Genomic DNA, 24,311 nt, shown 5'->3' with positions numbered 1-24,311 from the left:
ACATTCTGAATAAAAGGAAAGTAGAGTGAGAAATCCAAGCGAGAGAAAGACAGCCGGGATTTTCCTTTTCTTTTCCTCTCTTTTCAGATCTTTATTTCGATTCTTTTTTTCTTTTAATGTTAATTTTGTCCCTAAGGAATTTCTTTTACATTTTTCTCTTTTTTCTTTATTTTCCATTTTTATTATTACTGTAGTTGTTGCGCTTTATCGTTTCCTTATTTATGGCTTCCCGCCAATACCACAGGAAACCCATAAAAGAGAAACCCATTAAAATTAAAGAAAAATCAAAACATTAAAATTAAATTTGAGAGCTTCAAGTAAACCAAATAAAAGATTATGCAAACAAATGTTTTCAGTTATAAAACTTTTTATTTGTGCTGCGAGGGTTTTCTCCGGGTTCTCCGGTTTCCTCCCTCCGTAAAAATCACGAACATGTGAGCTGAGCGTTGTGCGCATAGAATATTAAATGTAGTGGTAGTGCGTGTGAGCGAAAAGTGTCCCCAATTAGTGCGAAAGCACTAGAACGACTAGACACTTAAACAAAGTGATTTATTAATTTAATTTTTTTAATCATTCATTCATTCAAAATAATTATTGTACGTATTACTAAATACATCTTTAAAATTTGGTATTATTCGCGTTTTCCTCTGTCTCGACTCCTAAATTTTCAACGCCTTGACCGCCAACAGAATCATCAATCTTTTCGCCATACTCTTGCATTTCATTATTGTTCATTTTATATTCGCCGGAAGGTGGCCATGAGGAGTTTTCCGAGTCTTTGCACAGAAACCACGACAGGAAAAGGAAGAGCAAGGATAGAGCTGAAAGACACAAATTATTAATTAAGTTTAGCCATATCGTGACCCCTGACAATGAAAATAAAAGAATCATCCTTAAGTAACCTTTAAGTAACCTTTATGTAAGATGGATGGATGGATGAATAGATAAATGAATAGAGGGATGGATGAATGGATGAATAAATTAATAAATGAATGGATGGATAGATGGATGGATGGTTGGATAGATGAATGAATGGAGAGATGGATGGATGGATGAATGGATGGAGAGATGGATGGATGAATAGATGAATGGATGGATGGACGAACAGATGAATGAATGGAGAGATGGATGGATAGATGAATGGATGGAGAGATATGAATGGAAAAATAAAAACATTGCTCTCAGGAGCACACAGATAAACACACGAATTTTAACCCAACATTCAGTCACGTACCTTGAGGCGGAAAACCGTAAACAGTAATGATCCACCCAAGTTTATAGAAATCATAATTCAGGCAGTTTAAGCGGTTTCCGCATTTCGTGCTCCATAAAGTACACGTCCCGTCAATGATAGCCCCAATGATAACAGGACCGGGTAGTCCAGCAACTACGCGTAAAAACACAAACTGGATTCCTAAAGCAAAGGCGCGCAGATTGTTGGGAACTGATCTGAATATAGAAAAGAAAGAACGCACAGCTGATTATAACTAAAACTAGAGAAACACGTTGCGCATGGGTGCGTTTCGGTGCTCTGGGTACGAGAAAGGTTCTTGGTGCGGGCCGGATTATTTCGTCGAGCACGCGCAGGAAGAAATAAGAGCTCTGGGTACCAGATTGTTTAACAAGAGTAATATGTTTTACCTTAGCGTTACCAGTTTACTTGGAATCGCGTTGGAAAATCCCAGGATAACGACAAACAGACTAGCAAATACGAAGGCGTAGTAGTTAAGCCGGTAACATTCTTGACGACAAACACCTTCTGCGAGAATCGTGTGCAACTGGGTATGATTGGCCGACACGTTGAATGAAGGGCCGACACACGAACAATTTGTAAAACCCTGAAATATATAAGAAATGTCGATTGTTTGACAGCTATCGAAATCCATCCGTCATTCGTCCATCCATCCATCCATCCATCCATCCCATCCCATCCCATCCATCCATCCATCCATCCATCCATCCATCCATGCCATCCATCCATCCGTCCGTCCGTCCGTCCGTCCGTCCGTCCGTCCGTCCGTCCGTCCGTCCGTCCGTCCGTCCGTCCGTCCGTCTATCCCTCCATCCATCCATCCGTCCGTCCGTCCATCCAGCCATCCATCTATCCATCCATCCATCCATCCGTCCGTCCGTCCGTCCGTCCGTCCGTCCGTCCGTCCGTCCGTCCGTCCGTCCGTCCGTCTATCCATCCATCCATCCATCCCATCCCATCCCATCCCATCCATCCATCCATCCAGCCATCCATGCCATCCATGCCATCCATCCGTCCGTCCGTCCGTCCGTCCGTCCGTCCGTCCGTCCGTCCGTCCATCCATCCATTCATCCAAATTGACTATACCGGAAAAAAAGTGCGGCGCAGTAAACGTTTACCTCACCTTACCAGGAATATGTTGAGTACATCCTGCGAAGCAAGGAGAATAATAGTTGATACCATTGGGTGCGCAAACAGGTCTAAACCTTGAAGTAGAACAATGGCACCTTGAGCTGCACTGGTCTTCTAAGGAGAGTTTGCCAATAGAACTTTAAATAAGATAAAACAATATCAGCAACATTTGAATGACATTTAATACCAGCACCATACTTAATGATCAACCAATTGGCTTTACTTAGAGTGAAAACAATTAATCCGTGAAACACTTATTACTAAATAGTACAAAATAGTGCTAGTTAAACAATAGAAAACAATGGAATTTGAATAAAATTGTATTACTTAGTATTACTAAAGTTTCACGGTTTTATTGTTTGCACTCTAATCCGTGAAATAGTTAGTAGATTATATAATACACCTAGGTTAAAGTTATTTTATTTAGGCCATGAAACAAACGCGCACAATTAGTGCGTAATTATTGGGCGTCAAAGCCGCCATGTTGGTTGACGATAGCAAAGAATACCTCATTAAGCTTCTCTCGTTAAATCAACCAATATGGCGGCTATTTCTTTGATTTTTATATCTCAAGGGATTTTGAATCGTGTGGTTGCACCCCAAGAATTGCTGGGTTTCAATCAGCTGATAAAAGTCTTTGAATCTCATTATGTGCTCCAAATGGTGGTCAAACACTGACCGCATGCGTTTAAAGACTTTCCAAAAAGAATGGAAGAATAATTTTCATTGATTATATTTTATAACTTCCGGAAAATTGCGCATGCGACAAAAAAATGGATTATGTCAGACCCCTCGTTCTTCGCCGCAGGTCAGAAGAAACGCAGGCTGTGAGGACGAGATTGAATATACCTGTTTCTGTATCCCACATCCACGCCTGCGTACTTGTCATAATCACATCCTGGAATTAGAAAATTCAACGAACCCCAAACCCCAACCAGTTGTAGAAGAAACGTTACTTTTGCAGCCCGTTTACAGGAGTCACGAACTCCGACTTTCTTGGTAACGAAGGATCCTAGTTGGGAAAGACAAAATATATTTTTACAAGGGCGTAGCCCGTGGGGGGTGTAGGGGGGCAGTTCCCCCTCTTTTCGGTGGGAAGGCGCGTGTACTATTTACCGGGAGTCAACGTTTTCTGCTCTTTTTGGCGGGTAAACACGTATTCCATTACGAGTCAACGTTCACGCTCTTTTTAGTGGTAGACCCATACCACCTAAATTTCTCACGACTTTTGCCCCGACATTTTTAAAAAAGGCGGCAAAAAGAGTGGAATTATAAATAGTTAGTGAGCAGACGGCGAAGTTACTGTCAGTTGTTTAAAATATAGCAAGCTTTAAAAATAGTTAATTTTATCAGCATTCTATGATTACCAATAAATATTCCCGCAGCTGAGCCAGGTAGAAGAATGATTGCTATGCCAATGCCTGCCTCTGTTAATGATGCTCCGTATTTACCAGTAAGAAGTTTATAGAAGAACGGACCAACACCAAGACCAATTAGTGTACTGAAACAAAACGAAAACAAAATGAATTGATTTTTTAAAGATTTTGATGTTGCTGCTGGCTGTAGATTAGCCTTGAAATGTTATCAATAAACTGAAACAACCTCTGGGATGATCCAAGTCAGGGCACAGGTAAAAAAAGCAAGATAGAATTTGAATAGGCCCTTTGAATCGAACAGTCACGTCAACTCAGTCAAGGGTCCCTTGGGGAAGTCTCAGCTATCTTGAAATCGAAAGTATCCGCTCATAGGGGTAAAAAAATATTTAGGAAAAGGTTTTGAATATGACATTGGTAATCCAGCAAAAGTTCTTAAATAAATAAAGTCCGATTTATTTATTTATTTATTTATTGTCTTCTAGTAACAGCCACATGATTATATTCTTTAAATGGTCTATTCAGTGTGTTAGATATGTGCATGAGAATATATATGAAATACATATTTGTACTGCGGTTGTGATGTATCAAATTGAGCTGATCCTCGCAGTATATGAAGGCTTTCGCACTAATTAGGGACACTTTTTGCTCACACGCACTACCACTACATTTAATATTCTATGCACACAACACTCAACTCACATGTTGATTTTTACGGAGGGAGGAAACCGGAGAACCCGGAGAAAACCCTCGTAGCATAGGAGAGAACAACACGTCAAACAAACTCAATTCACATGTCACGACTGCAGGGCTCGAACCAGCGACCCGATCCGTTGGACTCACAGCGGTGAAAGACGACGCGTTAACCGCGAACGCCACCCATGCTACCCTTGTGCAGCTGCATCAAATTGAAAGACTCAGAAAAATACACTCAGTGTGTTAGGTTTTGCAGAAGGATAAAAACCGCCTTCAATCAAGAGACAGAGGCTAACAAACTCTACTGACATGTGGAGCTGAGTCCAGGAATCTAACCCAAGAACCCAGAAATGAGAGGAGACTGCACTACCGCTTCACCACAATTCATTCTCATATTATGAATAAAAATCTTTTTGCGTAAACTTGAAATCACCAAACAATGCCCAGCTAACCTGAATGTCGAGCCTAGCGCCTGAAATAAGTAAGTCCAGTTCGTAAATAGTGACTTAATTGAAGGCAAGATCTTCTTCAGGCTGCCTGTCAGTTCTTCTTTGTCTTCTTTGATGTAGCCTTTTTTTATTGCTTTTTTCCTCATTTCAACAGAACCTGGGAGTATCGAGGGGAAACCAAGCAAGATACATCCTAATAAAACCAAAATGAATCCACAGACGAATGAACCCAGCCACCAGTTGCCGATCCAGCGTGGATCTGTGGGAGTGAGGTTGAAACCTTCGCGCTGAAAAATCAATTTAGTTATCATTCATTCAGTCAAGCGACCAAGCGACCAAGCGACCAAACGACCGAGCGACCAAGCAACCGAGCGACCAAACGACCAAGCGACCAAGCAACCAAGCAACCAAGCGACCGAGCGACCAAACGACCAAGCAACCAAGCGACCAAACGACCAAGCAACCAAGCGACCAAACAACAAACAAACAAGCGACGGAGTTTTTTTACTAGCTATCTGTTATGTTCTGTATTTATTTTCAATTGCATAATTGTTGTCGAGTTCAAGAACATAGAACATCGGAAGTTGCAGTGTCCCGTGGAGAATAGCAAGGTTTATTAGCCATTCCGAGGTTGAGAAAAAACTGTGTCGGGTTGGCATCGCAATGGACTGTCTTAGAGGACATATTTCCAAGATGGCGTCTATTTCGTATCCTAAAGCAGTCCCATAATGCACTGCAATGCCCACTCGACCCAGTTTTCTCCTCAACCATGGAATGATGGCTAATGGCCTTTTTGATGGCTTTTTGGCTAACAAACCAAACACAAACAGTGTATACTTCGAGATTAGACACACAAACGTACCAGAAACAAATCAACATGAATCGATAGCAGTTGTCCACCAAGTATTGAACCAATGCTAGGACCGAGAAAAAAAGAGAGATAAAAGACTCCCAGATACCAGGACATCTTCTTCGGGTGCACGTTTTCATCTATATAAGCTGGTCCTAATGTAAACAAAGAGGTCGTACCAGCCCCGGCTAGAAGCTGAGATAAGATGAAGAACATGTAGTACAGACTGGCAGAGCTGGAGTCTCCGTTACACTCTTTGGCTTGAAGTGATGTGGCGTTTAAAAAACACAACGAACTACCTGCTGATCGTACTGAAAATAGAAATGAGATGGATGGATGGATGGAAGGATGGGTGGATGGATGGATGGATGGATGGATGGATGGATGGATGGATGGATGGATGGATGGATGGATGGATGGATGGATGGGACTAGGACACGCTGTCGCGGCTACGCATACTTACAGTCGGCTGGTCGGTATTTGCCGACCAAGAACTTCGGAATTGTAAATGTTAACGCAGCAATTCCAGTAACTACAGAGCCATAGCCAAGCCACTTGGTCTTGTGTCCGTAGCTCCCGAAGAAACTGACAAACATGACCAGAATTAACGCTGTAATGTCATTGGACGAGATGATGAAACCAGTTAATTTACTGTTGAGTTTGAAGCGCTTTTCGAGAGTTGGTAGGGCAAGGTTGACGAATGAGTTGACTGCCATCCCTGGAAATGAATAGGAATGTATATTAAGTAAAAATATTCAAAATTTAACAAATAGACATCAGTTTTTTTATGTGTCTGTTCTTCTTATTGACGATAAGTTGCGTCACCACATTGTCAAAGTAGTGTGGATCCACGAAGCGTTGCCGAATAAATAATAATAAAGAATTTACTTGTAAAGTTTTTTTCAGGATACCAAGATTTTCCTAAATGAATGTCTCTTTTGAAGGATGAGACAAAAGGTTTCATATTTTCGAAAATTGCCACAAAAATCGCCGCAAAAATTGCCAGTGTAAAGGGCTTAACAGATGGAATGGATAGACGACGTCTGCGTGATATCTATTCGTAACCTTGGATGACGATTGGAAGTTTATAAACAAACGCGTAAAAGAGTTTCATTGGAATCTGTATGGACCTTTATTAAACGGCAGCAAAAGTTATTACTTAGAAATAAATATGTTCAACGTTAAAATACTGTAATAATAATTTAATAATATAATTTAATACTTATATTGCGTGTGTTACATAGGAAGAAGCTCACACGCGCATTACAAACTGAAATATAATATAGAAATATAAATTATGATCTAAACATACCATGTAGGCCCGTTGCATCAGCCCCAAAGCAGCGCAACCAGGAGGGCAAGCAACGAACTGGCCAGAAGGTAGTGTCTATTGCTCTGCCCACCGAATCACGCCCAGCAGGAGTTGTTGCAAGGGGTCAATGTAATATATGTAATATATGTAATATACGTAATATATGTAATATACGTAATATATGTAATATATGTAATATACGTAATATATGTAATATATGTAATATACGTAATATATGTAAGTGACTTGGCAAACATCAGTTGTTCGCCAACATGTGCTGTCGACATCTATGAACTTGTCTGGTCACGTACAACTCCAAACATCTGGAGTTATTAAGGTAGCCAAGTGGTTTGATTGACGAGAGCCAGATATTAAGGGAGAGTTCATTTTTTAGGAGGGGGAGGGGCCGGAGGAATTGGGGGGGGGGGGGGGTAGTCAAATATTTACAAGTGAAAATCTGAATGAAATCACAGATTGTTTCTAGTAATAACCGGCTTGCATTTTTGCTTTTTTCCAGTTATTATTGGGGGCCATTTCAAAATTTACAAACTAAGCCGGGATAGCAACTGGGCACATATACTAATAGCTATTCCCCGGACCCCTCCCCCTCCTAAAAGATAAATGCTCCCTAAAAAATAACGTACGGCAAACACCGGCCTTTTTTCGGTTCGCTACATGAAGAACAGGATTACAAGTGTGAAATTAAGAGGAGAATCGCAATAGAGACTGATTTAAATCTCGATGATTGCCTTAACATCGATATGGTTTTTTAAACTATTTGATTTTTGCAGAGGGAAGAAAAACCGTAGTACAAGTATTTACTCACTTATAAGAACAGAGCAAAAACTGTATTACAAACTTTTTAAAATTTCAGCCGATAACTTTCTGGTTCCTCGACGTCCAAGTCTCGATATTTACAACTTTAATATCGTGTTCGCATTGTTTTGTTTTCAAGTGCTTTTGAATTGATTTGAAATTCCAAGTCTCGAGGAGTTGTTAAAAGAGATAAACATGTATGCGGTATCCTTACTTGAAATGCGATAACTGGCTCGTGTTTATCACTTTCATTTTACTCTGCAAGATGTAAATGAAATGGTTTTGACTTTGCAGGAATTTTCAGAATGATAGCCGAACCAACAGCGATCACGTGATTCATTTAAAATGAACTACGGAAATAGCTAGTTAGTTAGCTAGTGCTAGGCAGGCAGGTGGGCAGACAAGAAAGCAAGCAAAAAACTATGGGGAAAAATAGAGGTCTATTTAAAAAGGAATTTCAGGACTGCTTACACTTTATCACGGATTACACTAGCGGCAACCATACAACCATAAACTTAATTAAGACACATCCCCTTAATTGAATTATCATTTAACAAGAAACAAAAGTAATAAAATTTGGTGTAGAATGATACGATAACACTTGAATCGCAGACACCTTCAAGATATATTGAATATGCAACATAAAGGAAAATATACTCAAAATATCAAAATGTACCTTGCAAAAACGTGAACCAACATAGGAAGAACACAAACCAGTTCGGTGAATTCAGCCATTGCAGCCAAGATGGTTTAAAACTTCTCCATCCCCAAGCAAGACTTTTATCCTGAAATACCTTGTCATCTGTTGAAGCGTTTTGAGGCAAATTATCTTCTTCTTCGACGACTTCGTTTTCTACAATATTCATGGTGCTGCCAGAACTTAGGTGAGAGGTCGTGGTATCCAGCGAAGACATTTTGAATTTGGTTGAAAGTTGAACTAGACGAACGATGATGGGAATAAAAGACCTCAATTATGTTAGCTAAGCCAGTCTCAGGCTCAGCAAGACTCCTCGGCACTAACACTGAGTCACACGCATTATTGTCCTTTATCTACTATATTTCTTAGGATCTATTGAGCACTCTTATTGGCTGTTTTGGAGTCACGTGGCAGGGAGTAAATTTAAACGTTGCATTTTTTGAGTAACAATGAATGAACGAATTTACATGCCCGCGCGAGTAAGATTCCTCAATCGCTGCCCACTGGTAAAACAATTTTGAAAGTGCAATTTGAGCTAAGAGTGGTATCAGAGTTCGTGGTATCTTATAAACTCCTTGCAAAATGCTGAAACTTGAGAGAAGAATTGTATTGCTAGAAAGTACTTGGTTACTCCTTCAAAATACATCACACAAGGAATACATCTTTCCACTTCGTTACTGCAGTAATAATTCCAGAATTTGAATTAAAAATGAATGACAGCAGGCAGGCAGGCAGGCAGGCAGGCAGGCAGGCAGGCAGGCAGGCAGGCAGGCAGGCAGGCAGGCAGGATGGATAATGAGCTCCAGCTGTTTTTATTGAAATAACAGCAAAATTGTATATATTCTTGATATTTTTTTATGAAAGATATTTTCAGTTATGAAAAGTTTGTCTATCTACTTTAACTAACATAACTTTCCTTTTTTCACTAGTTTTCAAGTCTCTCATCCTTAACTCGAGGTTTTTCCTTGTTTAGCTTGCCGCCAGTTGTTCTCTCGAGTATTTCGTAAATATCAAGAGCTTCACCTAAAAAAAAATTTAAAAAGGGAAACCTGGTTATTGAGAACACCTCTTTAGTTCAGAATCTCGACGCCTTTTCATTTTGCTAGAAAAATCTTAGAGTTCTTTATTTGTGTGTGTGTTGGTTTTTTTGACATCGAAAACTCCTAAAGCTTCGGTTAAGCTCTGCAGTTATCTTGGTGCTGGCAACGTATAACTGTGGCTGTCTTTGTTCCATTTTATATATTTAACTACCATCAATACGTAAGGAGCTCTTCCGTGAGGTTCGCTCCACACGCACTACCATTACATCCACTATTTACAACACACAACGCTCGAATCACGAGTTGATTTTTACGAAGGAAGAAAACCTGGAAAAAAAACGCGCGCCCCCAGGCTTTAACTGCAAGGCGGTGAGATACAGCACCGTAGGAGCGCAAGCCACCCATTGTCAACGTAGAAGAAAATGAAGGTGCATATCGTCTGCTTACTAGGGTCAGGGTTTTTGGCTTCCATTCATCGAAAATTCCCTAATTTCGACTAACTCTGTCTGTTTGTTGTGATTGAAGGTAAGGCTCAGTTCAAACGTTGAATTTCACATGTACCGAATCTAATGCAAATGATTCAAACAATAGGTTATGTTCATTTGTATCCGATTCGACACATGTTAAATTCGACCTTTAAACTGGGTCTAAAGCAGGAGAGAACGTGTAAAGTTTTGAGTCTGACGGGTCGTAGGGACATAAAAAAATGCTGAATTGGTGTCAACATAAGGTATTTTTCGTTTTTATATGACATATGCATTAATATAAACTAGAACAGACCAGAATTTATCGATCTCTGAACAAAAAAGCCATTTGTTTGCTGTCCTGTAACCATGACGATGCCTTGATAGAGAATTCTGATTGGCAAAGCAGGAACTACTATCTATTTGGGACTGGTTAAACACTGGGGGGATGCTTGCGCTTGCGTGTAATTTTACGAGTTTACCTTAAATTTAAAAATCTGGACGGAAAAAAAATAGCCGTTATTTAAAATTCTTGGTTTCACCTACGCCATCATGAATTTCAAAAGCGTAAATTCGCATTATAATGAAATACAAATTTCATAATCTTGTAAAGCGGTCAAAACTACATATTCTGGCCAAATTTCGAGGCTGTAAAGCATTTCGTTGCGGAACTATAGGCGAGTAAACATGACGCAATTTTTGGTTAAAATGTATGGAGCGGCCATCTTGGTGTTCCAAGTTGGTACACCATCATGGCGGACGCTATTTAGTTAGTCGTGACGTTACTGAGTAACACAAACTCAACCTTCATAACTCGGGAACCAAACACCGAAATGATTCGACATTTTTTCTTGTGACTTATAACACTGATTTCTAAAACATACTTGAGAAATGCCTTTATGCGATCTATAGTTTAGATTTTGATGTTTTGATGACGTCATGTGAAAACCGGCAATATGTTCGGATGCATTAACTACAAAGATTTATCTAACATACGTCCCTCTGATTCTAGAATTGTTGATTCTCACAGAGGAAAATTGGAGAACCCGGAAAAAAAAACCTCAAGCAGAGGGGTGAGCCAACAAGCCACTCTACTCACACATGACACCGGGCCCGACGGCACTCGAACCCGGGTCGCATTGATGAGAGACGGCGCATAAGCGGTGCACACAAAACACAAAAGAAATCCAAAATCGTTTAGTATAAAGAGGGAAAAAAATGAGAACCTACCAGTTGGAATTCCATGTCCCTCTTGTAATCCATGTGGATTAGATGGTGTCTTGCAGTCGAGAGTCACTTCTTTACGCAACACTTTGTCGATATCCACAGCACTGAAGAAAGCTACAGACTGGAAAAAACATGTTAGCATTACTCATCATTGAACTTTTGTAGCCTTTGTCGCTTTATTTTTATCAATTTGAAGTCTTTCCAATCTGAACCCCCCGCACAGGGCTTAGAGAAGAGAAAAATGTTTGCACGAGTTTTATTCCGGTATTACTTTTATGCCGGTATGAGAGCGATAGACTATACTAAAGGAGCGATTACACAGTGCAATTTTCTCTGCAACAAACGTTGCGACACACGTTCTAGGAGCATTTCAGCTTGTAACCAAAAGCGCAATTCGAAAAAATGTAGCAGCAATGGTTGCGAGTAGAATTTGTTTCTACTTTTGGTAACGATTGCGTTTGCATTGCACCATCTAAACATTCTTGCAACTTGTGTCGCAACGCTGTTGCGAGACAAGTTGCAGAGAAAATAGCACTAGGCACAAAATATATTCAAATGCTCCGAACCTCTTATAATTTTGTACTGCGTTCATTGAAAGACCGTTGTATTTAATTTGTTCGCTTGACAATGAACATTAAAAAATTTCAACTTTGCACCAATTTAGATAACATCATAAGTCGAAAATTCTTTATTTCTACGTGTTTTTCTACATGGGCTCCCTGTGTTTTGCATGCGTGCCCCATCGTTTGTTTTCAGAACCCTGTGACTGCCGGCGCTGGTGGCGGGCCCTTATTGGCCCTTTCAGTTTTGATCCCCTTCCTCTTTATATGCACCACAGCATTCATGTACCATACCTGTGGTAGGTCCATCATTCCAAGCTTGTAGGCAAACATCGATCTTGTTAACAAGTTTGTTATTTGCAAAGCCAGAGCTGCTCTATATTTGTCCTTGTCGGCCACGAGGTATCTCACCTTTAAGATCGAACATTGAGATGGTTTCCCATTAGAATGGTTATCATGTGAGTGGGAAACGCACGGTACTGACTTACAGCACCTACACGGTACGATAAGCCGTAACATTTAAATGGCTTCCCATTAGAATGGTTGTAGTACGAATGGGCAACGTATGGTGCTGACTTACAGCGTACACGGTACGATAAGCCGTAACATTTAAATGGCTTCCCATAAGAATGGTTGTAGTATGAGTAGGCAACGTATTGTGCTGACTTACAGCACCTACACGGTACGATTTGCTGTAACATTGAAATGGCTTCCCATAAGAATGGTTGTAGTATTAGTGGGAAACACACGGTACTGGCTTACAGCACCTACACGGTACGATATGCCATAACATTGAAATGGCTTCCCATAAGAATGGTTATCGTATGAGCGTAAAACGTATGGTGCTGACTTACAGCACTTACATGGTACGGCATGCCGTAACATCAAAACCAAATTAGCCATTCAGAGGTTGAAGGAAAAACCTGGGTCGAATTGACATTGCAGTGCATCGTGGGAGTGTTTAAGGTGAAAGTCCCACAATGCACTGTGATGCCAATTTGACCCAGTTTTTACTTCAACCTCGGAAAACTAATGGAATCTGCAATATAGTCGCACTAAGGAATGTACCATACCTCATCATGAATACTGATGCAAAAACGACCTTCAATATCGTACTCCTTGAAAAGCCACTTCATAGAAACGAGCATCAGGTGAAGATAGTCCACAGCAGACGACTGGACCACCCAGTTCACGCGACTAGTTATGAACTGGAAAAAAAACCAACTTTTAATGTGAATTTGATAAGTTGTGTTAATAAAGAGACGCTTTCGAGAGAATCGTAAATAGATAATTTTTGAATTCGTTACAATCCCGCTGTGCTCCTTAACTGCAGACTCGTTTACTCACGGTTAGCCTCGAATCAGTGTCTAAATATACACAAATACCAACGGTAAAGTAAAGAATGCACAACTTCAACAATACAAACACTATGGAATTCCATGGACCTTCACTTCACACATGAATATTCAACACAAAGTCAAGGACAACTCTGAGTAACAGAGAATTAGAAACTGTAGTATTCAAACAAGATCTAAACTGCTCTCTTACCTCATTTCCTACGATCCAAGGTTCCAGAGCACGGCTTATTCTGCACTCGAGAACCGGTGTCCGGGGCTCTTCCGACTGTGCGATCATTTCTAGTTTATTGAACATTTCTGACTCACTGATGACAAAGAAATTTTAGTTACTGAATGCGACAGATGTGGATAGAGTTTGTTTGATGTGTTGTTCTCTCCAATGACACGATGGATTTTCACCGGTTTTCTCCGGTTTTCTTTCCCCCATCCCAAGATGAAGAATGAAGAAACACCTTTTTTCAAAAAAAAAAAAAAAAAAACACCTCTCACCTTCCTCCTTGCCAAACACGACCTGCATCAACCATTTTTGAAGCTTTGCTGCCTCTGTGAAAAGAAAAGAAAATGGTTGGAATCTTTAGCAACATCCGCTATGAGGATCCAAGGAGACCATGTGTAGAGTATTATTTCTTTGTTTAATGATTGCGCTTGACAGTAGCGTAGCGAGGGGGGCATGTGACCCCCCAAAATTTTTGGAAAAAAAAAAAAATTTTGAAAAAAGAATAACAACAAAAAAAACATATTAAACCGAAACGAAAGAGGAAAATAAATTATTACAACCTAAGATTTAAGAATGGTTAATAAAATAATGTTTGTTTCTTGAATTTTTGTTTGAGCGTTTATTTGTTTTATTGGGGAGGAGTAATTTTTTTATATTTTGGATCAATGCCCCCCCCCAGCTCCTAGGTCCTCGCTACGCCCCTGGCGCTTGAGAAGACACATGAATATGAATACAACTCAAACAAAGAATCTTATTCTCTAAAGAATGACACGTGGTCTGAAATGGGAAAATACTTCGCCTAAGGTAAAGAGGCCCATTCAAAAGGAACGAGTATTGAGCTTGTTCCTGATGTGGCGGTAGCCGCGATAGGACGGTATAAAGAATGTGCCAACGATTACCTTCCTCTTCTGGCAGATCGGACAAGCTCCCAATAAACTTTTCGCTCCACACATCCATCTTCATCTATTCTATCTGTGTAGCCTAACCTGTCTGCTATTTCATGGCCGTAATCAGACAACAGATACCTATAAACAGTATGAATGAATACGAAAACAGCAATGATAAGTCAATAGTAACACGTGTTCCTTTCATTCCAGTTTGTCTAAGTAGTTTATTTATCTATATTTATTTATTAGCTTTAAAACTAGTAATTATGAAAAGAAAAAATATATATACATATAAAAAATACCAGATAACAGAGTCAAAATTAGATTTAGTATCAAGCGTTCAGACGTATCAGACGTTCAGTGGCGATATGTTATGATGTCCAAAAAAAGTCATGCATTGACAGTTTGTCATAGCCTTGTAACATAATAACAATAATAATAATGATGATGATAATGATGATGATGATGATGATGATAATAATAATAATAACACACACACAAAAGAAAACAACAAAAACATGGAATCGTTTGACGTCTATCAAAACCTATTATTATTGAGAAGGACTGCAAGTGGGCTCCAATACCTTGGTGCACAAATAAAGAAAAGGGACTCATGATCTTACTTGACTGTTCCCTTGGTGTTAGAGTACAGTGTTTCAGCTTTTTGCTTGGCTTCTATATCAGTCAGTCTGTGATTAAACTGCAGAAGCAACCGCTCAGCGAACTTTTGACCTGCGCCGTAGATACGACCGTAATTGAAGACCTAAAAAAGACATGCATTTTTAACGATTGAGACCGGGTGCTGCCAAAGCTCCGGGAAAGAAGAATGGGTGTATTGATGGTTTTCGACCATTCCCAAGAGAATGAAATAACAAAAGACACGGCGGCCATGTTGGAGGATATAACAAAATAATTCATTGACAATTATTTTGCTGAAGTCCTCCAACATGGCCGACGTGAAAACAGTTAATACAGCTATTTCCAAAAAAGCTTAGTGAAGGTTTTGTTCTATGTTGCAATACCAAGCCCGAAATGCACTATGGGTGATGTGAATACAATCAGCAAAAGGTCACAACAATATGAAATTTTTCTAAATTTTGTTTGAACGTTTTTTGGTACATTTTCTTCTGTGCTGACATTATTTACGTATGAATGTAATGCATTTCAAGCTTCGCACGCAATAGGCAGCATGCAACAGGCAGCATGCAAGACGAGGCGTGCAAAAGGAAGCATGCAAGACGAGGGGTGCAAAAGGAAGCATGCAACACTGCTTATACAAAGTATTTTTTTATTAGCACTAGCAACCATCTTCACCGATCAACATAGGAAATGATGCTGAATGGATAAATGTAAGCAGATTGACGGTTAATTTGGTGCGTACGTTCAGAGAATGAAGCATTTACCCGTGAAATAAAAAAATGTCAGTTAAAGTGTAATAGTAAAATAGACAAAAGAAAACAATGGAATTAGGGTCTGCTAATGTGTATTAGTCTAATAAATAGAGTGAAGTCATTAAACCCGTTAAATAGATATTAGACTAATACACTTTAGTAGACCCTAATTCCATTCTTTTGTGTCTATTTAACTATTACGCGTTGACTAGTATTTTTTATTTCACGGGTTAAATGCCTTCACTCTTAAGAATGTTAGTATGTAAGTAATTACCTTGGCGTGATCTCGACTGATCCCGATAGTACTTGCTGTCTTACTGTGCAGATCCGTACCATCTGACTTCTTCCCCTGTAACGTCATCCATCCAAAGGCCGTACTCCCTGAATATTAAGTGCCATAAATATCGCTTTCTGATTGGTTGAGCATTCAATGGTGGCTGCTACCAATATACATGGTTCTAAGGCTTTTATTTGGGAAAGAAAGACGACTTACCGTGAATGCCTGCAAAGTTGGCATCGCCCAAGACAGCGGCTATCCAAAGTTCCTGACTATCAACATCAGCCCCTACCAACGAGTACCCTGGTGGGGCCCTTATCATAGCTTTCATCTCAGACCCTACACGATCTTCCTGAAAAACAAACCATTAGAATGAGGCATTTATATCAGCCCCTACCAATAAGTACCCATGTGGGGCCCTTATCATAGGTTTCATCTCAGGCCCTTCACGATCTTTCTGACTTACTCTAGGATTACTAGCTGTCAACCACGTGGCCTCCACTGCCCTTCTTGTCACGGTACCTGCGGGTATGACCCGCGGGATTATTGCACCATAGTTGGCATCACGATTGAAGTCAGATGACCTTTTGAGGATAGGAAAAAAGCCTTTTGGTATTGTGTAGTATAATATTTTTTAGTGTGGTGTGGTATGGTAGTGTGGTGTGTGCAGTGCAGTGTGATGTATAGTGCGGGTGGTATGGTGTGGCGTGATGTAGCGTAGCGTAGTATGGTGTTGTGCAATGTAATATGGCGTAGTGTAGTGTGATGTATAGTGCGGGTGGTATGGTGTGGCGTGATGTAGCGTAGCGTAGTATGGTGTGGTGCAATGTAATATGGCGTAGTGTAGTGTGATGTATAGTGCGGGTGGTATGGTGTGGTGTGGTATGGTGTGGTGCAATGTCATATGGCGTAGTGTAGTGTGATGTATAGTACGGGTGGTGTGGTGTGGTGTGGTGTGGTGTAGTATGGAGTGGTGCAATGTAATATGACATGGTGTAGCGTAGTGTAGTATAATATTGCTTAAAGAACGTAACTACAAACCTTTTAATTTCATCGTCTAGATCGTTTTCAGTCAGCCAAACAGGCATCTGGGACCTGAAATATTTACAAAAACATTCCCCCTCATTTATATGGAACCACACTGCACTGTCTCTACCGCAGTAAACACTTAACATTAGTTACAATAACACAGGAACCCCAAAACCATTGAATACAAACCTGATACGCTTTTGCGCGTTTCTCCAAAACGAAATCATTTTGTTAACAACTAATGTCCGGCGTGCATTGCGGTCACCTGCAGTCACCAACGTCCCATCGTCCAACTTGCTGATGTAATCTTTTGCTAAAGGGTTCCCACAACGGTATTGCTCACCATTCTTGAGAAAATACAAATAAGATTGTAAAAATTATGCCTTCTCAGTTGAAAGAGGGAGGGAGGGGTGGGGGAGCGGGAGGGGGAGGACAAGGGGCTGTAGGGAGACTTCGGAGAAGAGGGAAAGCCAATTGAAACCGAAAAACATCAATTTTATAGAAACAAGCTCCAGTTACCAGATAATACCATGGACACTATATGAATATCATATGACTAAATACTTAGTTCTTTCAAAATGTTATAGTCTATTGGGCTTCTGTGGAAAGAAAATATTATGGGATGTCTACATATTGCTTGTGGGTGGACAAAGAATCTGATATAAATGTAAATAACACCATTATTGTTTTTTATATTGACTATAAAACAACCTCTGTTCTGATCTAAGCCAGGGTATGGCTAACTCACAGATCAAACCCTTAAACAAGTTCTGGGCTGATCTAAGTCAGGGCACGGCTAACTCACAGATTGAACCCTGAAACAACTTCTGGGCTGATCTAAGTCAGGGCACGGCTAAATCACAGACTCATTTAGAATTTATCTCGTTAGGTTTGGCTTTGCGCACGAAGGAAAAACGTCGGACAAGACGGATTTTTTACCTTATGTGGAATACGAAAGAACCAGACACCAGGCAGATCAACATCGTTAAACGGCCCCACCCCATGGTGATGATGAGGTTTACTCTTTCCTCGACTAACAAAATCTCTAGATTCATCATGTTCGGCATTTTCGATAATCGCTTTTTTTACTTGTTTTGTTTTGGCACTAGTACTGGTCATTGCTTTAGCGTTGTTGAGCGCATCGTCGTCTATATCGGACCATAGATCGCTTTCCGTCAAGGTCCGCGCGTCGAGTTCGTCGTCAAGGATGCTGGCTGGTGATGTGGATTTAGGTGAGTCTTTGTTGAGATGATGATTCTGCCATAAGATTTGGAACGATCTGTGGTGATCAAATATTGATAGAAGGTAAGGGTTCGATTAGACGGGGAAAAGATTAATTCAAATATGAAAGAATTTTCAAATATTACTGAATAGAAAAGGATAGATGGAGTGATGAGAGCGAGAAATATGCATGGAATAGGATGGATGGATGAATAGATGGGAAAGGATGGGTAGATAAATGGTGGCATAAGACGGGTGGATAAATAGATGAGATAGGAGGGTGGATGAACGGATGGGATAAGATGGGTGGATAAATGGATGGATGGATGAATGAATGGATGGGGTAGGATGGGTGGATGGACAGATAGGATAGCAGAGGCAGATGAATGGATAGGATAGAATGATGTGGATGAAGAGATAGGACAGGAAAGAACGATAAATTGATGAAATAGAATCCGGGAATGAATGGATGAAAAAGATTGGGCAGAAGAATGGATGGGATAGGATTAGGGAATGGACGACTAGGTTGGGTCGTACAATTAATTTCTTCTCAATTCAGATTTGTTCAAAAAGGTGAAAAGACCATTTTATAATATTTTGATAATAATTTTTACATTATCTAATGTTATCTTACTTTGTAGGAAAAGGCATATCCGGCAAATCTCTTTCGACTTTCCCATCCTCCTCTTCCTCTAATCTCTCCTCATCATCAGGTTGTTTTATATTATCCATTCTTCCAGGGACTAGGTATCCCCAACCATGCTTTCGACTGTAATGCAGTGGAAAACTATCCCAAGTCATGCGCAGTAGTGACGGCGCTATTTGACATTGCGGGCTAACAAGTGATGATCCAAATTCTCCATCCTTTGGGCAGATTTTCCTATACCACCTGTTTGATGACAACATAGAAGAATATTTAAATGAAGGTGCTGGATTTTTGGGGATTTTTTTGAGAAAAAGGATGGTGTAATGGAAGTGCCATCGCCTCTCACCTCTGGGGTCTCAGGTTTGATTCCTGGTTTGTTAAGTCTCTCCCTTGATTTGTGTGTTTTCTGTGAGTTTAATCTCCAGTTTCCTAAATCAGCAAGGCAAAACAAGGTAAATTTCCAATTTAATCTCAGTGTGAATTACACGTGCCCTGATTTTCTAAGTAAGGGCACTGTTAACTCACAGATTGAAACTTGTTAGGTCTTGTGGAGCAAGGAAAACCAGAGAACCTGAAGAAAAAGCCTGAATCATGAGAGTAGCCTCACAAACTCTATTCTCTTGTGATGCTGAGTCCACAAATTGAACCTGAGACCCCAGAGGTGAGAGGTGAGTAAGCTGTTGCTACACTATCCTTGATTCCCAAGCATACACATGTATAGTGATGTACTCACAAGGGGTATCCAGGGAGATGTCTTCTTCGTTTGTACATGACATCTTCAGCAGCAGGAATCGAGGTGATAAGATCATTAATTTTTTGTGCTTCTTCTTTAAGGCTTTCAACATCTAAGTCATGTTTACCCGACCTTTCCATTCTTAACAGAGTTCGTTCATCGAGCTCTAAATCCTCAATATTAAGTTCGCTTTCCTCAAGATTCTTAGACTCACTTGCTTCTATGTCTATGTGTATATTTGAAGTTGGATTCTGTTTGAGTCTGATAATCGTTTGGTCTGAGGAAGGAAGCTCTTTTTCTTTGTTTTTCTTTTTCTTTTTTGGTTGTTTTTTGGGTGCTTTGATAGGGATGTCCTGTACAAACCAATCTAGACTCCATAACCATGGGTTTTGCTGATATCTGGGGGAAAAAATTGGAAATGTTATAAGACAGATGGGAATAGAGGAAGGAAGAAGGAGAGTAGGAAGGAAGGACAAAAGAAAAAAAAATGAATGAATGGAATAAAGAACTGAAGAACTAATGAAGGAATGAACAAACAAAAGAATAAACGAGCAAATGAACTAAAAAGAAAGGAAAGAAGGAACGAAAGTGCAAAAGAAACCTGTGGATGAAGGAATGAAAGAACAAATGAAAGAGCAAAGGAAAAAAGGAAAGAAAGAAAGAAAGAATGAATGAATGAAAGAAAAAAGAAAGAAAGAAAAAAAGAAAGTGTGAAAAAAGAAAATAACAAGCAACAACAAGAGGGTCGATAAGCAGTGATAGTCATGGATGGGGTTTTTATTGTGTTACATGTACTTCTTATGACATTTCCCATTTCATTGTAAGTAATCGATTGACTGACAGAAGCCAACAAACCAGACGTTTGGAATTTTTTTCAGGAGGCAACCTACATGTAATTTCCACCAACCTTTTTCCATGTTGATAATTACACGTCTCGTTTGCCAACTTCATCAAAATCCCTTTCATTTCTTTCTCCAGGTCTTCAAATGTGTTATCAGAGTCCCTGATGTAGTTATCCCAGCTTTCATCAACGGGAAGATAGGCCGAACCCATCTCTAACATCCCAGCAAAGGACACTGGGTGAGGGAATCTCTCTTTGTAGATTGGCCAGATGACAGTGAAGATTTCGTGTGTGCAGGCAACATCAGTTGCACAATATGTTGTGAGATCCTAAGAAAAAAATTAATTGGAATTTGTAAAAAATGAAAATAAAATTTGCTAGGATGGATGAATTTAATGGTATATTTCTATTTTTATTGGGAGTCAGGCCAAGGGGAAGGGGGGGGGTACTCTTGCCCATTTAGGGTAGGGATGTGCTGCTGAGCCTACTGAACCCTGACCCTGTTCCAGAGCAAGATCGCTGAAATTCATACCCTGTTCCGGTATTGCAAAAATGGATACTCTGTTTCAGAGAGGAGAGAGTGTGATTTCATATACCCTGTTCCAGAGCGAGCGCGATTTTATATACCCTGTTCCAGAGTAGAAGCGTTGAAAACCATTCCCTTTTTGGCAGCACGTACCCGTATAGCAAATATAGGGGAGTACCCTCCCCGGTCCCGGGGAGTCAAGATGGTGTGGTGGTAAATTCTCATCTCTCACCTCTGAGATCACACAAACCATCCTTGTCCATCCATCCCCCTGTCAGCCCCCCTCCCCCCCCTCCCCTGCCCACAATCAGAAACAAGAATTACTTGAAATCTGGCTCGGATATCATCAAGGTCACCATCTACAAACACCCTCTGCATAGACTTATCCAGGATATCTCTTCCACTGTACAATTTATAAAGATCTTCCAGCTTGTTACCAGATCCAACATCCATCCAAGGTTCCTTTGTTTTACGACCAGCATTGCATGCATTCCATAGATGCCTCTGATGGCCAGTGAGTCCAGATACACACATATGAAGACTGAGGGTGTCCAGGAAATATGTCTTGGGACCCTGAATGGCAATGAAAAATGAAATAAAGAGGGAATATCATCAGACCTTCCCAGTTAATTGCTGCCTTATTCATTACTGTGTTTGGGGAGCTTGTGTTGCTTCAGTTATCCAAAGATCTCACTCCACTACTTAGTAAGGGACCAGTCATTAATTAGAGGGGGAGGCCTGCTGCAAATGGGGGGAAGGAGGTCATTATTTTCCATGCAGACTCAAAGGGAGGGTTACAGATGCTGATCAAAAGTAAAATGCTTTAGCCCTTGCCCCTGTGTGCTGTCATAAAGCACGCGGGGGGTTGGCAAAACATGAGAGAAGTGTTAGGAGAAGCACGGCACATAGCGAAGTGCTTCTTGACACTTCGCAAGTGTTCTGCTAATCCTAAGTGCTTTATACAGCACAGCAAGCAAGTTTTTTATTTCTTTTATAAAATACTATAATTACAGAAATAAGTGCTGTGCATGCTGCATGATCTCATAAAGCACACGCTCCCAACCAAATAGAGCACAAGATTTAAAATAGTTATTTTAGAACGTACCTTAATGTAGTACTGTTCTTTGACATATGACCTATCATACCCCACAGAATGTCCAATCACAAGCTTCTCCCTCCAATCTTTGTTATAAAGCTCCTCATTATCAGTAGATTCTAGTGGTATATAGAGGCTAGGGGTTGGTTTTACAAGCCATTGGTAACCTGTCTCTTCTACTAGCTTTTGGCTGACCCAAGCATACCTTATGTGGAAACACAGAAGAAATAAGAGAAACTATCAGTCATTTCCTAAAACAAAAGGAAAAGAAGAGGAGAGGAGAGGTGAAGGGAAGGGAAGGGAAGGGAAGAGAAGAGAAGAGAAGAGAACAGAACAGAAGAGAACAGAAGAGAAGAGAAGAGAAGAGAAGAGAACAGAACAGAAGAGAACAGAAGAGAACAGAAGAGAACAAGACAAAAGAAGAGGAAGACAAGAAAGAGAACAGAACAAAGAACAAACAGAGAAAATGAATACAGAGATAAATAAAACAATAGAAGAAAGTACAAAAGAACAAGAAATATAAGAAAAGAATATAACATAAGAAACATAAAAAAGAAGAAAGAAGACAAGAGAAGAGAAGACAATAAGAAGACAAGAGAAGAGAAGACAAGAAGACAAGAGAAAGACCAAGAGAAGAGAGAGAAGACAAGAGAAGAGAAGACAAGAGAAGAGAAGACAAGAGAAGAGAAGACAAGAGAAGAGAAGATAAGATAAGACAAGAGATTTTTGCAAAGGGAGAAAAACTGGATAAAAACTCTCAAAGCACAGGAAAAAAACAGCAAGCCACTCTAATCACATGCAACACAGAACCTGAGAATCAAACCTGGGTCACCTTGGTGATAGGTGAGTGCTATCCACCTCTTTGACACCCATACTTCCCAAGAAGAGAGAAAAGAGAACTGAAGGGTACTGTATAAAAAGGAATTGAAGAGAAGCAAATAGAAGGGTATGGAATCCCAAAGAGAAATTCTGTCTATCTTATTTATCTTTTCATCCCCTTAAGATTGATCATATTCCTTCCATCCTTCCATCTAATTAATATTTATCAATTTTTATTAGAGAATCAATAAAATATACCAAGCCTTTGAAGAAGCAGCCACAGCAAGGGTTGGGAATGGTCCTCCATTCTGACAGACTTCCACATCAAAAACAAAACCATCTTCTTCTGGGTATTCAACAGCAACAACCTTAAATCCTGCATCTGCCTTTTCATATTTATGCCATCCTGGTGCAAACAACCACTCTTCTGGTAGAGGTGGAAGTGTCGTCACTGCCAACTCTTCCGTCATGTCAAAATATGCTTTACTTTGTTGCTTCGCAATAATCTTAAAATGTTCATCAATGTTTGCTCCAAGTAATGCTGGAAGTTTTAAGTTAACGTCAGGGAGTATAGACTTGTTCTTGCCCCAAAGTTGATGTTCTTCTAAGTGCTTTACACATTTTCTTACGGCTTCTGCATTGTATTCTGCGAATTCACCAGGGAATATTTGTTTATGAAGTGCCTCTGAGAGCATTTGTATTTCAACTTGATTGAACCTGGCATTCTGCCCGTCATTCGAAGTAGTGCAGTAAGTTCTTAAACGTTTTCTTTTAAATTTCATACAATTGTAGACGCCACTTGAAAAACGAATCGTTCTGGTGACAGTTTTGGCACACAATGACTTCTTCAACATACTTCGGTACATTTTTCTAGCTTTAGTTTAAAAATCCTTCTCCCTTTTCTGAATATTTCTCTATTCTTATATCAATACTTTCCGTTGACTGCATTTGGACATTTCTGTGCTGTTACGCATTATATTCATCAATATTTTTAGATAAAATTAAGTTCATTTTTTACTACAATTTCGTTCCATTTTGTTCCAAACTTTGCACAAAGCTCTGTCTTTTTTATCGAATTGCTTGCACATCTTCATATCTTCTTCTGCAATAACCATTACATTTTCCAGTCACATTATAACTATTCAAACCGTGTTTTATCGTCCATCTTCAGCGAATTTTAGCAGATTTGATGAAGAATGTTGAATTTGCGCTCCTCGTTCGCCATCTTGTTTTTCACTGTCTGACGGAAGACTGGTGTCTAATCATAGAAATAAGAGGGGAGGGGAGGGGAGGGTAAGGCAACCTGTCTAAAAGATCCCCTCCCCTCCCCTCTAGAATATCAAAAATCTCTCTCCTCAGGTAAATAATAAAAATAAATAATAATATATGGCTTATATAGCGCT

At 40.0% G+C, this 24,311-nt stretch overlaps 2 protein-coding genes across 2 annotated transcripts; both read right to left on the bottom strand.

Moving 5' to 3' along the window:
• Window positions 1–548: 548 nt before the first annotated feature.
• On the bottom strand, window positions 549–9,263 carry LOC116293831 (solute carrier organic anion transporter family member 4C1). The gene is made up of 10 exons (XM_089037339.1): window positions 8,556–9,263; window positions 6,215–6,469; window positions 5,764–6,062; window positions 4,905–5,188; window positions 3,751–3,884; window positions 3,233–3,395; window positions 2,376–2,520; window positions 1,642–1,838; window positions 1,235–1,449; window positions 549–821 (listed from the first exon to the last, which is right to left on the bottom strand). The coding sequence occupies exons 1-10, from the start codon at window positions 8,791–8,793 to the stop codon at window positions 619–621; spliced, it is 2,133 nt and encodes a 710-aa protein (XP_088893465.1). The 5' UTR covers window positions 8,794–9,263; the 3' UTR covers window positions 549–618.
• A 106-nt stretch (window positions 9,264–9,369) lies between these two features.
• Window positions 9,370–24,134, bottom strand: LOC116293888 (DNA polymerase subunit gamma-1). The gene is made up of 20 exons (XM_031701387.2): window positions 23,167–24,134; window positions 22,099–22,294; window positions 21,318–21,566; window positions 20,534–20,796; window positions 19,627–20,025; window positions 18,882–19,136; window positions 17,966–18,305; window positions 17,216–17,373; window positions 17,039–17,092; window positions 16,464–16,581; window positions 16,214–16,349; window positions 15,995–16,101; window positions 14,953–15,092; window positions 14,342–14,467; window positions 13,715–13,768; window positions 13,416–13,530; window positions 12,941–13,075; window positions 12,162–12,278; window positions 11,311–11,428; window positions 9,370–9,599 (listed from the first exon to the last, which is right to left on the bottom strand). Exons 1-20 carry the CDS (start codon window positions 23,772–23,774, stop codon window positions 9,502–9,504), a joined length of 3,786 nt encoding a protein of 1,261 aa, XP_031557247.1. The 5' UTR covers window positions 23,775–24,134; the 3' UTR covers window positions 9,370–9,501.
• Window positions 24,135–24,311: the final 177 nt, after the last annotated feature.

The sequence above is a fragment of the Actinia tenebrosa genome, unplaced genomic scaffold, assembly GCF_029948245.1.
Source record: "Actinia tenebrosa isolate PJP-AT-01 unplaced genomic scaffold, QUT_ActTen_1.0 PGA_scaffold5__44_contigs__length_20552954, whole genome shotgun sequence".
NCBI classification, from domain to species: domain Eukaryota; kingdom Metazoa; phylum Cnidaria; class Anthozoa; order Actiniaria; family Actiniidae; genus Actinia; species Actinia tenebrosa.
This window is presented reverse-complemented; position numbering and strand designations above follow the sequence as displayed.

Coding starts and splice junctions, on each gene's coding strand:
- LOC116293888 (XM_031701387.2), bottom strand. CDS start 23,774: ATGTACCGAAGTATGTTGAAGAAGTCATTGTGTGCCAAAACTGTCACC. Junction 20,797..21,317: donor ATATCCGAGCCAGATTTCAA/GTAATTCTTGTT, acceptor TTTTTTTCTTAG/GATCTCACAACATATTGTGC. Junction 12,279..12,940: donor GCATCAGTATTCATGATGAG/GTATGGTACATT, acceptor TCGATCTTAAAG/GTGAGATACCTCGTGGCCGA.
- LOC116293831 (XM_089037339.1), bottom strand. CDS start 8,793: ATGTCTTCGCTGGATACCACGACCTCTCACCTAAGTTCTGGCAGCACC. Junction 6,063..6,214: donor CAAATACCGACCAGCCGACT/GTAAGTATGCGT, acceptor TTCTATTTTCAG/TACGATCAGCAGGTAGTTCG. Junction 3,885..4,904: donor GCGCTAGGCTCGACATTCAG/GTTAGCTGGGCA, acceptor GTTTTGTTTCAG/TACACTAATTGGTCTTGGTG.